The sequence below is a fragment of the Triturus cristatus genome, chromosome 11 (assembly GCF_964204655.1).
Source record: "Triturus cristatus chromosome 11, aTriCri1.1, whole genome shotgun sequence".
NCBI lineage: Eukaryota > Metazoa > Chordata > Amphibia > Caudata > Salamandridae > Triturus > Triturus cristatus.
Genome location: NC_140594.1, coordinates 945704505 through 945718339, shown reverse-complemented (window position 1 = coordinate 945718339; position 13835 = coordinate 945704505). Strand labels below are relative to the sequence as shown.

Here is a 13835-nt window from a genome sequence, read left to right as displayed (position 1 = left end):
ATTGGCGTGGTCCGAACCAGGGCGGTGTTCCACGGTGAAATCCATCCCCTGGAGGGAGATTGACCACCGCAGTAGCTTGGGGTTTTCTCCTCGCATCTGCATGAGCCATCGCAAGGGCCGATGGTCAGTTTGGACTCTGAAATGGGTGCCGAACAGGTAGGGTCGTAGCTTTTTGAGTGCCCAGACCACGGCAAAGGCTTCGCGCTCTATGGTGCTCCATCTCTGTTCTCGGGGCAACAGCCGCCGACTGAGGAAGGCGACGGGCTGGTCTAGGCCTTGGTCATTTACTTGGGACAGGACGGCCCCAATGCCATGCTCGGAGGCATCGGTCTGGACTATGAACTCCTTGGCGTAGTCGGGAGCCTGGAGGACGGGGGCAGTACACATGGCCTTTTTTAGGGCATCGAAAGCTTCCTGGCAGGCAGCCGTCCACTGCACTTTCTTTGGCTGTCTTTTAGACGTGAGTTCTGTGAGAGGGCCGACAAGGCTGCCATACCCCCGAATGAATCTTCGGTAGTAGCCCGTGAGTCCCAGAAAGGCTCGGACCTCCGTCTGGGTGATGGGTGGTTCCCAGGCCAGGATGGCGTCGATCTTTGGCTGTAGAGGGGCGACCTGGCCACTCCCGACCTGGTGCCCCAAGTAGACCACGGATCCTTGCCCGATCTGGCACTTGCTGGCTTTTACTGTGAGGCCTGCCTGGCGCAGGGCGGTTAGCACCGTCCGGAGGTGCTGGAGGGGCTCACTCCACTCTGAACTGAAGACAGCGATGTCGTCCAGATATGCCGCGCTGAACTGTTCTAGCCCGGCCAGGACCCTATTCACCAGTCGCTGGAAAGTGGCCGGGGCATTTTTCATCCCGAAGGGCATTACGCGGAAGCGGTAGTGCCCATCGGGGGTGGAGAAAGCGGACCGCTCCTTGGCCCCTTCGGTGAGCGCAATCTGCCAGTATCCGCAGGTGAGGTCGAATGTGCTGAGGAACCGGGCTGCCCCTAGTCGGTCAATGAGTTCGTCGGCTCGTGGAATGGGGTGGGCATCGGCTCGGGTAACGTCATTGAGCCCCAGGTAGTCCACGCAGAATCGGAGCTCGGGGGCGACACCGGGGTCCGCTGCCTTCGGGACCAGGACCACGGGGCTGGCCCAGGGACTGTCAGAGGGCTCGATCACCCCCAGGGTCAACATCTTCGAGACTTCCGCTTGAATGCAGGACCGGACCCGGTCAGGAACCCGGTAGGCCCGGTGTCTCACCGGTGGGCTGTCCCCGGTGTCCACGTCATGAACACACCAGTTGGTGACACGGGGGGTCAGGGAGAAGAGGTCGGAAAATTGTCTCAGGAGCTGGCGGCAGTCCGCTTGTTGCTGGGCAGTGAGGGCTGGGGAGAGGTTCACTCCTTCCACGGAGCCATCCTGCTCCTGGACACACAGGAGGTCCGGGAGGGGATCCGACTCATCTTCGGCCCCGTCATCGGTGGCCAGCAGGAGGCTCAGTTCTGTCCGCTGGAAGTGAGGCTTGAGGCGGTTCACGTGCAGGACCCGGAGGGGATCCCGAGGTGACTGGACGTCCACCAAGTATGTGACTTCGCTCTTCCGCTCAACCACTTTGTAGGGCCCAGTCCATTGGTCCTGGAGGGCGCCAGGCTTCACGGGGGCCATGACCCACACCTGCTGGCCCGGCTGGAACTCGACCAGAGTGGCATTCTGGTCGTACCAGCGCTTCATCTCCTCTTGACTTGCCTCCAGGTTGGCCTCGGCCAGTTCTTGGAACTTCCTGGTCTGGTTTCGGAGGGCCAGGACGTATTGGAACACATCTCGGGGGGTGGTCTGGGGTGCTGCCTCCCACCCTTCCTTAACCAAACTGAGGGGACCTCGGACGGGGTGTCCATAGAGTAATTAAAACGGGCTGAACCCTAAGGACTTCTGGGGGACCTCTCGGTAAGCGAACAAGAGGCAGGGGAGCAGGACGTCCCACTTACGCCGGAGGGGCTCTTCTAGGCCAGCGATCATCCCTTTCAAAGTCCTATTAAACCTTTCTACTAGGCCGTTCCCTTGGGGATGGTACGGGGTGGTGAACTTATAGGACACCCCACATTGTTGCCACAGGGACGTCATATACTTCGAGATAAAATTAGTGCCGCGATCGCTCACGACCTCGCGGGGAAAACCCACCCTGGAAAAGATTCCCATCAGGGCCCGGCCCACCACGGGGGCCGTAATGGTGCGTAGGGGAATAGCCTCAGGATAGCGGGTGGCGTGGTCCACGAGGACCAAGATGAAACGGTGGCCTTGGGAGGTGGGGGGATCCAGTGGTCCCACGATGTCGATTCCGACTCGTTCAAAAGGGGTACTGACGACCGGGAAGGGTTGGAGGGGAGCCTTGCACTTCCCCCCACTCTTCCCACTAGCCTGGCACGTGGGGCAGGACTTGCAGTGGGCCTCTACCGCTGCTCTCATTCTAGGCCAGTAAAAATGGGTCACGAGTCGGCTGTAGGTCTTGTCCTGACCCAGGTGGCCGGCGAGGGGGACGTCGTGGGCTAAGCCCAGGAGGAAATCTCGGAAGCGGAGGGGTACCACCAGTACCCGTCCGGATCCCAACTCCACCGACTTCTGCTCACTGTACAAGATGCTATTTTCCCAATAGATTTGGTGTGTCCCGGTCTGGTCACCTGCGGCTTGGCCCTCGGCCTGGCGCCGCAGTCCGACCAGGGAAGGACAAGTGGCTTGCTCCCGGCAAAACTCTTCCCGAGTGGGCCCGCCCTCGTGGCGCCAATGGGCCAACTCGGGTAGATCTCCCAACTCGGGGACCGGGGCGGGGTCGGATGGTGCGGGTTCGTCGCGGGCGACGGACCCTTCTGCTGGGGGGACGGGAGGACCCTCGGCGGGGACTGTACTGGTCTCTTCGATCGGGGTGTTATCGACTTCTCTCCGGGGAGTGAGCCGGGCTGACATAGATCGGGTGGTGGCGCACACCCACTCGGGGAGTCCCATCATTCCTAGGTGGGCCTTGCGCTCGACGTGCTTCCAGGGAGAACTCTCTAGGTCGTTCCCTAAGAGGCAGTCGACCGGCTGGGAGGTTCTTACGGCCACCTTGAGTTTACCTATCACCCCTCCCCACTCAAACGGCACCAGGGCTACCTGACACATACTTTCTCTATTGTCTGCGGATATTACGGGGCAAAAGACGTTGGGGAGGATCTGCTCCTCGGGGACTAGGTGCCTGTGGACACCGGTGATACTGGCCCCGGTGTCCCGCAGGGCCTCTACCTGGTGGCCATTGATTTTGACGAGCTGCCCGTACTTCTGTGTGTTGGAGGGTAGGAGGCTACCAGGGATCATCTCTCTATCTCCCAGGGATACAAGGGCCATTGCTGCGGGTTCCCACTCCTCGGCTTCCTCAACCTCCTCCCCCAGAGCTACGTTGGCTATCTGTCTCGCAGGGGTGGTAGGGGAGACTTGGGTGGCCATGGGGCACTCTGGGTCATTGGCGTAGTGCCCGGGTTTCTGGCAACGGAAACATGTGACGGTCACCCGGTGTCCCCGTCTCCCAGGGGGCCCTGTCACCGGTGGGGGGGGCGCCGGGAAAGGTGGAGGTTGTGTCTTCGGGGGGCTAGGCTGGGACTCTCTCGGCCCTCCCTGGTTCCCTCCCCCTCTCTGGCGGGGTGGTCCCTGACCGGCTCGGGGGTACTCTCCTACCATGCCCCGGGAGACCCGGGTGTTGGTCCAGCGGTCGGCCTCCACAGCCAGCTTCCGGGGATCTGTGAGCTTGCTGTCAAGCAGATGCTGACGTAGTTCTATGAAGCAGTTCGCAGCCAGATGTTCCCACAACATGAGGTCAGTGAGTTCGGCAAGGGTGGTGACTTTGCTGCCCTTGATCCACCCATCGAAGGCCCGACTGAAAAAGTTTACATACTCCACCCAGGTGGTGCCCGGGATCTTCCGGCAGTCCCGGAATCGCTGACGGTACATTTCTGGGGTGAGGCCGTATCTTGTGAGTAGAGCCTCTTTCATGTGGCTGTAGGAGGTCTGCAGGGAGAGGGGTAGGTCGAGCAGGGTGTCCCTTCCTTCGCTCAGAAACCGCCCCCACAACCCCGCCCCCCAATCCTTCTGCGGGATCCGATGGGAGGTCATGGCGACCTCGTAGGCCCTGAACCATTGCTGAATGTCATCGTTTTTATAATATTCCTTGACCACATCCTTGGGGATGTGGACCTTCTGTTCCGCTGGGGAGGCCGTCTCTCGGTTTCCCGGGGGCCTTCCTTCCTCGCTTCTGGCCTTGAGCTCGATTTCTTTCAAGCTGCGTTCGTGCTCTAGTTGGAGCTTCCTTCCTTCGTGCTCCCGTTGGAGCTTCTTTTCTTCTAGTTCGCCTTGTACACGCATTTGCTCTACTGCTAGCTTTTTTTCCGCTAACTTCAATTCGCCCTCGATTTTGAGTTTGGCTAACTCGAGTTCATGATTGCGGCTTCTCTCTCTGTCCGCGAGCTCTTCTGGGGATAGGCCCCCGTCCGGTACGATGCCTCGCACCTGATTGCTACTGCTTCCACTTTGGGGGGGTTCGGCTTCGTCGGGGCGCTCCCCCGTGCCTTCCGGGCGGGAGGCCCCGGTCTCCACCCAAGTTTTCAGTGCTTTCTGCAAATCCTCTTTAGTGTTGAGACCAGTGGTAGCGATTTTAAGTTCTTTGCAGAATTGCTTTAGCTCCTTGTGTGTGTATTCTTCTAGCTGCTCCACCTGGAACACCCTGTTGGCGCTGGTTTCTGCAGGGCTCATGGCGCTTCCTTCTGCCATTTTTGTCGGTAGTGCTTCCGTTGTTCACGGTACGATCTCTAAGTGATGGGCCCGAATCCCGTCGCTTGCCACCAATGTTAGACGGCGACCTCAGAGGAGCCTGGAAGGGGTCCTGACTACCCTGAGTCCCACCCTCAAGGTATCGTAGCCGGGCACTGGCGGGAGACTCCCCAGGGGGAGGAATCTCGTATCTAGGATCGTACCTCTGGCACCACACGACACAGAGTGACCACACCGGGTATTCTGAGAAAACAATCTTTATCAAGTAGGTTATCACTGCAAATATGTACACGGTGAGCACGGGCTCAAGAGTCTCGGAAGGGGTAGGGGGTAGCGGGACAGTCTCTGGTAAAGGTTCAAGCAGGGACGTATCCGGCGCACAGCTCACAATCCTCGAGCTGGGGGATACGATGTTGTAGTCGGGGTCCGGCGGGACCGTGAGAGTCGGTTGGAGCCGCGAGTCACTCAGCAGGGCTCAGGTACAAGTTCGGAGGTCTTACGATCTTCAGGGAGCCGCGAGTCACTCAGCAGGGCTCAGGTACAAGTTCGGAGGTCTTACGATCTTCAGGGAGCCGCGAGTCACTCAGCAGGGCTCAGGTACAAGTTCGGAGGTCTTACGATCTTCAGGGAGCCGCGAGTCACTCAGCAGGGCTCAGGTGGGTTTCAAGTTCCAGGAGCCGCGACCACGTCGGCAGGCTCTCGTTGTTCCAGCGTCGAATCTGCCGGACAGACCCAGAGCACCCCTTGTTATAGGTCGACCCCTCTTTGATGTCCGGAGTCTGTGCAGGCAGGGGTCTTGTCACCTGGGGGTCGCTTGTCGGGATTTCCTGCTATAGTCTTTTGATCCTTTCAGGGCCGGGTCGGGAGAAGTCCCAGACACCCAGCAGGCATGGAGCCAGCCCTCAGGGAGGCCGGAGGGCCGATCGAAACCCATCGTCCCGGGGGAGTTCAGAGGTGCGATAGAAACTGCTCCTCCCTCTCTCATCCCCTGGAAGCGTGATGTCCTCCAGCCGGAGTGGCGCCTCTAGGCCCGGGTCGCGCTGGGGCCGGGCGGCCATCTTGGTGCATGAAGTGGGCACGCGGGCCCGGGGTGGCCGAAAGGAGAGAGGCCAGGGACGGGGATGTCCGGGTCGGTGCGTTTGTCCTGGTGGGGAGGTTCGGCTGGGCCGTGGGCTTGGGCTGTAGGTACCAGGTTTCGGTGGTGCGGGGGCACGGAGGGCCATTCTACGAGTCCGGGTCCAACAATAATCATGTGTAAATATGAAACATTACAGGTTGAACAAGGAGAGCGTAATGAAAAAGTAACAATTGATGCCACCTGAGATACCAAAACTCTGAGAAGGCAAAACTAGAAGGGAGGCCCCCTGTTGAGGTCCTTCAGTCCTGTCAGATTCTTCTGCATGAAGCTCTCACTGCTGGAGTTTTACAGGGCTAAGAAGGCACCGCTGAAGGAAAGAAGCCACATTGGTGGTTCCGCTGGCATTGAGATATCACTGTTGCATGAAACTCATACTGCTGAGGGCCTAGCACTTTGAGAAGGCACCTCTGAGAGAATCATCACACTGCTGGGGGCCTAGAATACTAAGACACTGGTGGGAGAAGCTCAACCTGTGGTTTCCTCTAGCAGGGGCGACAATCTTGGTGGAGCCACTCTCAAAGCCTGCAGGGGCCTTCTAATGGACAGACAAGGCACTTTTGAGAAAGCATACACTGCGCGAGCCATCCATCAATGAGAAAGAACTCCTCACGAAAGTAGAGAAAGGTCACGTTGTGGTGGTGCAATGGCACTGGAAATACATCTCTGTACGAAGCTCGCACTGTTAAGGTTCCTTGTATTTCGAAAAACAAAGCACTGCTTAACGGAACGAGAAGCCTCTGTGAATCAAAATGTCTTACTATTACCTTCTTAGCAGCCATAAAATATTTATATTACATCACTCGTGGCCTGTGACACAGTATGGTGAGGCTGCACGCATGCCTCTCCTGCCTCTGGTAGTTTGGTAGTTAGCAGAAATGAATAGTGATTTTTGTACAGGTCTTGCTGGACACTTTTATCATGACCTTTCCCTCAGTCAGGCTGCTCTGAAGGATGGTGCTCGGCATCGACCTGTTTTTTGGCCTAGAGTGGTTGTGCTTTGGAGACGGTTCTAGCTTAGGGCTTTATGGAGCTGGCTGGCAAAGAGAAATGGAGGTCCACGGCCTGTCGCTCGACCAACCTGATTTATTTGTATGAGTCACTTCACTTGATATTGAGTGCACTATAGCACCACATACCTCTCTGCCGTTGTGGTCAACTTATGTGTGCAGTGGATTACCCAACTCTGGCTCCCTCTTGAATCAAGTTATGAGAGGGGTCACAGATGTTCCATCTGGAAATAGCTGAGCTCAGTTTAAATAATTAACAATTACTTCTTATTAGGCAGCTAAGTGCCAGTTAGGTGAAAGCCACTTGCACTAAATTGCTTGTTCTGCATTCTTGCTAGCTTTTTACTTAAAGAACCTTTTAAGAATTACTTTGGCGTTTTAAAAACGGTTGTGTGTTAAACTTTTGTTTTTACCAAATCAGTTTGCCGCATTAGCTCCTTGGGGGAACCAATCTAAGCTAATCTAAGATCCGTAGACCAATCATAACACTGCCTTTCATTTCTTATCGGCAGTGCTATCTGCCACAAATGACCAAAGCAGCGCGGATGCCAATGATGCGCCGAAGGTATGCCAAAGACAATCTCGTCCGACCGGGGCCAAGGGCTAGCCACTATGCCCTAAATACCCATAATCTCACTTATTCATCTGTCGACATTAAAAACCTTCACACAATAGAGTATAAAACAGACCCCTCACACCTGCAAAAATTAGATAAATTAGGAGTCTTAAAAGGCATTGCCACAGCACCCAGACTCACAGAAACCAAATAATTTGCGCCGCCCATTAAAACCACCAACATCAGCTTCAGAACCCATGGTCCCAAAACTTATCAATTAACATTTATCTACCTGAATACTCGATTTATGGAGAAACATCAAATAGAGATCTACAACTTACTCGACACCTAAGCTCAGGACATTCTACTACTCACAGAAACTTGGCCAGGGCCGGACTGGGAGCCGTAACTGGCCCTGGCAAACAGCTCGCCGGCCCCCTTTGGGATTTTCCTAGTGCAGGTTATGGCTGATTTTGTTACCCGTGGCCGATATTGCCAGCTCCCGGTAACAAAAACGGCCTTCAGGGGCCCAAAACTGGCCCCCTCCCTCGTGGCCCACCGGGGAAACGCCCAGTGCCTGCTACGGCCAGTCCGGCCTTGAACTTGACTCACTGATGAGTCCACTCCTGACATCCTCGACACTCTGCCCAACAATAATTACATCCTGTATATGACCCGACCTGCTGGTAAAACAGGTGGCGGCATAGCCACTGTGATAAAAAAAAGAAAAATTTGGTATACCAAGCTTACAGCATTAGATATGCGGGCACTAGATAGCCTCATAATCATAATGAAGTTTCAAACCTCTTCCCTCTTATGCTTCCTCACTTATAGACCAGACTATATGCAACGCTTTCCTCAGCTTTATTGTGAACTAATTTCCCGTTTTTCCTTGACCATGCAAACATTCTTTAGGTCGTCAATTTCAATTATTGGGTTAATGATGATGAGGGAGGACATTTAACCATTGAGTTTGATGATCACCTTAGCAATTTAAATTTCAAACAACATGTGTACTGTCCCACACACATCAAAGGCCATACATTAGATTAAGTCTGAACCATTCAACTATCTCTATCCAATCTTACAGTTTGTTCATTTGCATGTTCCGACCATAGTTCCATTAAATTCTCATTGACAGAACTGTTCCCCCCAAAACCTCCCCCTCTCCTGAAAACACTCACTAGGAGCTAGTCAGTGGTTGATCGGAGTCTGCTTCTAAATGATACACAGACAAACTGAAACAATCTGATACGAACAAAAATGGTGAAAGAACGACTCATTAGAAGCAAAGGAAATATGCGTAAAATATCTCATAGAATACATAATCCTTATCCTTCAAATCAAATCCACCTTCTTTAGCAATACAATTATCTCATCCATCAATAAATCCAAAGAGATTTTCAGAATTGTTTCCGAATTATCAATTCCAGTTAGATGCATAACCTAATACTCCATCCCAGTCTCTTTGTTACTCACTTAACATTTTGTTTATCGAAAAAATAAAGACTATCAAAGAAAACATACCGAAAAGCTTCCTTGAAGCCAAGTTGACACACGCAGACATAAACCCCATCACCCTTTCTTCATTTCCTGTTATCGGCAAGGACTGCTTTAAGGACCTGCTAATTAAAGTGAAATCAGGATCCCCTAACAACATTTGTCCACCAAAAATTCCAACAACAGTATACTGAAAATTTCTGGACCCAGTCCTCTCACTCCTCAATCACTCTATTAGCACTGGGACATTACTGAGCACATTCAAAGTAGCTATTGTGGTATCCCTACAGAAGAAAATAGGAGAGGACCCATTAACATTGAAAATCTTCTGCCCTATATCCCTGTTGCCATTTTTGATGAAAGTATTAGATGTGCATATGGCAAAAAATCTCTGTACCTTCCTAGAAGAAACCAAATTCTTGGACCCTTGCCAGGCAGGAAATCTGCCATCCTTTCTGTGATCGATGATCTGCACAGAAAATACGATAAAGAGGCCACCCAGGCACTGATTCTCCTGGACCTGTCCTCGGCCTTCGACATGGTAGACGACAACCTTTTAAAGGAGTGTGGAGGCTCCAGGACATCGGGGCACAGCATTGGACTGGATCGTCTCCTTTCTAAATAACCTCACTCAGTCGGTATGCCTAACCCCTTATAACTTGTCTGAAGTTCATTTGGACTGTGGAGTCCCTCAGGGCTCATCTTTTTACCCTCACCTCTTCAACCTTTACATCTACCCATGAATCCACTCTCTCAAAGAGAGAAATTGCATGATCTACAACTATGAGGATGATATGCAGTTATTGTTCAGAATTGATAGCTCCTCAAGAATTTTTTAAAATCACGATGCTGTTTATCCACAACTCTATGAGCAGCAATCACCTGAAACTGAATTTGGATAAAACCGAAATTTTCAATTCTGAAAGTAAGATTAATTGCTGGACAGCCTCATTCTGGCCCTCCAAGATGGGATTTCTCCCTAACCCTATGAAATCAGTAAAGAGCCTTGAAGTGATTATTGATGACGATCTATCTATGAAGCCATAAATTGGTGTGGTAATCTCGGCATCCTTGATCCTCCGGCGAATCAGGAAAATAGCAAACTTTCTAACCTCAGAGGACCTCATTTAAGCTGCCACCGCAAGGATTGCCTACACCAATTCCTTATACGCTTGCTTACCTAAATCGCCTTCCATTTTAGAAGTACACCATAGCCACACTCTGTGCTCCACATATATTAATTACCTGTCGGTACCCAAATTTAAAAAGAAAAAGACTGGTGGAGCCAGATTCTTAGTTATCGCACCCAATATCTTGAAATCTTTCTCCCCAGAGATCATATCTGTCACTTGATATCAGAAATTTAGCAAACTGCAGACAACCAGGCTGTTCATTCAAAACATATAACTAAACCCTTGCCTACGGCACTCTTACCGTACTGGCCCCATTTAAGTGCTATGAAACAGACTGGTGTACGTGTGCTCTACAAATATTGCTATTATAACGTATGTGCTTGACCCAGCGTCAAAGTGATATATGAGAGTATTGACCTGACAACAGTGTGCTTGGTATACAGTGAGTTCCACATGTCTGCCCCCCCCCCCCACAAGTACACTTTTTCTTTGTAATGTTGCATGCACTGAAAGCCTAAGATCACAAATATTGTAGACTATTGTAATTCTTGTACATGGTTTTCGAATTCAAGTGACCCACACATTACCTCTCATATACACTAACCATGCCCTTTGTAATTTATTTGCAGATGCTAGAGTTGGTAACCTTATCATCGTAACAAAGCAAAAGGAAGCCATCCTAAGCAGTCGTTCACAGCTGGAGAAGCTTGTAAGGGGGGCATGGGGAAGTCCACCTGCCCTTGGAGCGCGGATTGTAGCCACCATTCTGAATAACCCCACTCTTTATGCTGAATGGTGAGCAAATTACATAAATGAATGTTGTGCTGTCTTAAGTGGAATATTGGCCAGTGGACCAAATTATTTCATCTGGTGCTCAGGAACCGGCAAACAAAAGCCCTACAATATCTAGCAGCAGTGACATAGGAAAGTCATATTCTGTAACTTTGCCTTAAAAAAATTTAATTGGACAAAGGTAGAGTTTCAGAATTTCCTCTTGACCGTAAACAGGAGGAAAACATTCAAGGATTTAGAAAAAGTCTAAAGGTGTCAATTTTCAATCCGTTCCAGCAAAATATAACAGATCAATGGCTCATCACATCAACCACCAAAACCCCTTGTGCCTATGCCACCAACAATATTAGATTGCTGCAGCCCTTGCCGGTATGGCATTTTCTATAAAAAATCCTCCACACGTCACCTGGTTGATTGCAGTGAAGGGATAACTGTAAGATTGAATTGTAATTCTTTTTGATACATTTTGCCCCACACTCTAAAAAAGGAGAAACCAAACAGCACAACTGATTTGACATTCTGCCCTTTGCCTTGCCTTATACCACACAGCACTGCTCTACACGATTCTTCTACCGTGTCACCCCAATTGTTCCAAAAATACTTCTACTTCCTTTTTCTACTGCTGTTACCTGGTGGGCTAAAACTGTAAAACATAGTAGCTTCCATTATTTAAATTAAAGGGTACGTCTAATTATTTCAGTCCGCTTAGAGCAGATAACCTTGACCAAAGACTGATTTAGACAAAAAATACCCCTAGTTTACCTACTGGGTGCCCTTTCATAGCAACTACAGCCAAAGGGTGAAAGCTCTACTGACCACAAGAGTTTATTTACCTTCAGTTAATGCTGCTCGGGGCAAAGGAGTGAATTCTGGGTCGGTGGAGGTAAGGAGGAGCTGAATTAGAATCATTTCAGGAAGCTTGATGCCGCGTAAAGACTTTTGTGGCTGATCCGGACTCTTAAAGAAATTGGTACCCTTCTGTCCAGGTATTAATATTGCAAACTTGCCAGTGCCTGCCTGTGTATCACACAGAGTGACATAGGGGGTTCACTGCATAGTGTTGCATTATCATGCATAAACCCTCCCTGCCTGGCTGGGCTTTCAAAGGATCACATTAGCTAGGTAACTGGTTGACTCCATCCCTATTCACCCCTCCTTCTAGTGAGGTATTTTCTGGGGTGGCCGTTAGATATTTGTCCAGTTCCCACCTCTGACCTTGCTCTTTTGTGGTGCTAGCATAACACATTGTTCTAGGCATGTGTGGATGTAGATACACATGCTCTGCATACTTCCACCATCTAGTGTTGAGGCCGGATGTGTGCAAGTTTTTTTTCTTCGAAGAAGTCTTTCATGTCACAAGACAAAGTGACTTCTCCTCTTGGTGATAATGTGGATGGGCATCGCCTTCCTTGTTAGATTGTTTTCGGTCCGCCGTCGGATTTGGATGTGTTTAGTGGTGCTCCGGTTCGAGTCCGGCTCATTTCAGTTCACTGTTCATTTCCACCCTCGTCTGTATTGTTTTGGGTCATGTTTTCCATCGCCATGTCCTGAAAACCAGTGAACTTTAACTCATCTATTCAGCGTGCTCACATCGCGGCCTTCGGGCCTCGCCAATTTATGCCTACTCTTTCTTTCAACCAGCTTTGACAGAGAATGAGTTGGTAATGGAACGAATTCCATTGAGCTTCTGCCCCAGGTGCCATGCAAAGTACCCGAGAACCGACCTCCATCAGGTTTGCAATTTATACCCGACATCTTCGGTCAAGATGACGAGCAGGAACCGGAAAAGCTTCATGAGGCCTCTGCAGCTGAGGAAGGGGCCTTTTCCATCTATCACTCTTGATCGGGCTTCGCCTCTGACCTCAATACACTGGTCTCCAGATTTACCATCTTCCTTTGGGCCAGCGTACATTGAGTACCCATGCCCCTGTTCCACCTCCCAAGAAACATTTAGTTTTAGCTGACTTTTCGGCACTGGGCCACCACTGCCAGGGGTCATGGTAAGCACTGACCATCTGCTACGGATGCCCTGCCCTCGGGTTCAGCGCCAAAAGCCAAGCCGAAACAGCTGCCTCCTGCACCAAGCCTATTGGACTCGACACTGAGCTGACAACCTGCCTCTTCGGTTTTGAGCACTGTGCTCCCAGCCCCTTCAGCTCTGACCACCTCGGATTGGAAAAAGAAAAGTGCTTCGGTACCGAAACCTTCAGGTTCGATATCCAAGTTGCCTCCAGTACCAATCCTCCAAATCATGAGGAAGCGGCTCGATCCATAGCAGAACAAAACTACATATACAGCCTTGCACTTGACGTATTTTAGCTCAGTCTTTGCACTCGGCGTCCAAGTCATCCAAGCACCAGCTTTCCTTTGCGGAGGCCCTAGATGTACCAGTGCCTGCTAAAAAGAAAGACATTGAAACCAGCCCTTTGCATCCTCCTCTTCCCCATTCTCCACCACCTCCACCCTCTTCTCCACCACCTCCACCCTCTTCTCCACCACCTCCACCCTCTTCACCACCACCTCCTCCCTCTTAACCACCACCACCTTCACCACAGCACCCACATGGTGAACCAGATCTCTTCACACCACAAGGGTCTCCACAGTCTCCCACTGATGATCAGGGGGGAGGAGAGGATTCATATCCACAGCCCATAGATCCATGAGATAATTATGATTCCCCAGGTGATACTGTCCCAGATCTCTACCCAGCCAGACCATCACCCCCTGATGATTCTTCATCTTTTCAAGACCTTATCACTATGGCAGCATCATATCACCAGATTCCCCTGCACAAAGACCCTGTTGCTGATTATTTCCTTTTTGAAACATTATCCAATGTGCATAGATCATGTCAGTACCTTCCTATGCTTAAAGGTATGCTTAGACGCACTGAGGACATTTTCAAAGACCCAGAGTGTGCATGTATAATTACA

The 13835-nt window shown here is 51.2% G+C and overlaps 1 protein-coding gene across 1 annotated transcript in view; it reads left to right on the top strand.

The window, feature by feature from the left end:
* The window catches only part of LOC146785727 (aspartate aminotransferase, cytoplasmic-like), a 540935-nt gene that overhangs the window by 387030 nt on the left and 140070 nt on the right, over positions 1–13835 (top strand). Inside the window, exon 7 of the mRNA XM_085633572.1 lies at positions 10740–10905. Coding sequence (XP_085489698.1) covers positions 10740–10905 — 166 coding nt within the window. The remainder of the gene's footprint in view (positions 1–10739; positions 10906–13835) is intronic.